We start from the raw sequence: 628 nt of genomic DNA, 5'->3' as shown, positions 1-628 counted from the left end.
CCAAACTATCTCAAGACATAATCTAATTGTTTTTGTATTGTTACAATGCAGGCTCCAAGTGCGCACCAGATAAAGGGCAAACCGGCCCACAAGAAAGGCCAAAGTATGTGCCAGCAAAAAGGGCAAACCATCCCACAATAAAGGCCAAAGTATGTGCCAGAAAAAAGGGCACGCCGGCCCACAAGAAAGGCCAAAGCATGTGCCAGAAGAAAAGGGCAAACCGCCCCACAAGAAAGGCCACAGTATGTGCCAGCAAAAAGGGCCAACCAGCCCACAAGAAAGACCACAGTATGTGCCAGCAAAAATGGCTAACTATCCTACAAGAGAGGCCAAAGTATGCGCCAGAGCAAACGTCAATGCGGCCCACAAGAAAGGCTAATGTAAGTACGGTGAAAAAGGGTGAACTATCTCAAGACATAGACTAATCATTTTTTGTATTACTACAACACAGGCTCCAAATGCGCACCAGAGAAAAAAAGGCTTTTCAGAGACCCTCAAGGTCACTGTCAAGATTCAAAGCCAAATCAAGATAGATAGTCAAAAAAGAAAAGAAGAAAAAGAGAAAAAAATATATAAAAAGAAAATGAAAAGATACAAAAAAAAAGAAAAGAAAAAAGAAAAGAAAAAC

The 628-nt window shown here is 41.4% G+C and overlaps 1 protein-coding gene across 1 annotated transcript; it reads left to right on the top strand.

Moving 5' to 3' along the window:
- Nucleotides 1-45: 45 nt before the first annotated feature.
- PHYBLDRAFT_153811 (hypothetical protein) lies at nt 46-379 on the top strand (the record flags this gene model as incomplete). Its single annotated transcript, XM_018433265.1, has 2 exons — nt 46-103; nt 168-379. The coding sequence occupies 2 exons, from the start codon at nt 46-48 to the stop codon at nt 377-379; spliced, it is 270 nt and encodes an 89-aa protein (XP_018283129.1).
- Between the last annotated feature and the right edge of the window lie 249 nt (nt 380-628).

This window comes from Phycomyces blakesleeanus, assembly GCF_001638985.1.
Source record: "Phycomyces blakesleeanus NRRL 1555(-) unplaced genomic scaffold PHYBLscaffold_60, whole genome shotgun sequence".
Lineage (NCBI taxonomy): Eukaryota > Fungi > Mucoromycota > Mucoromycetes > Mucorales > Phycomycetaceae > Phycomyces > Phycomyces blakesleeanus.
Note: the sequence above shows the minus strand (reverse complement) of the source record. Positions and strands in the feature narration are given on the sequence as shown.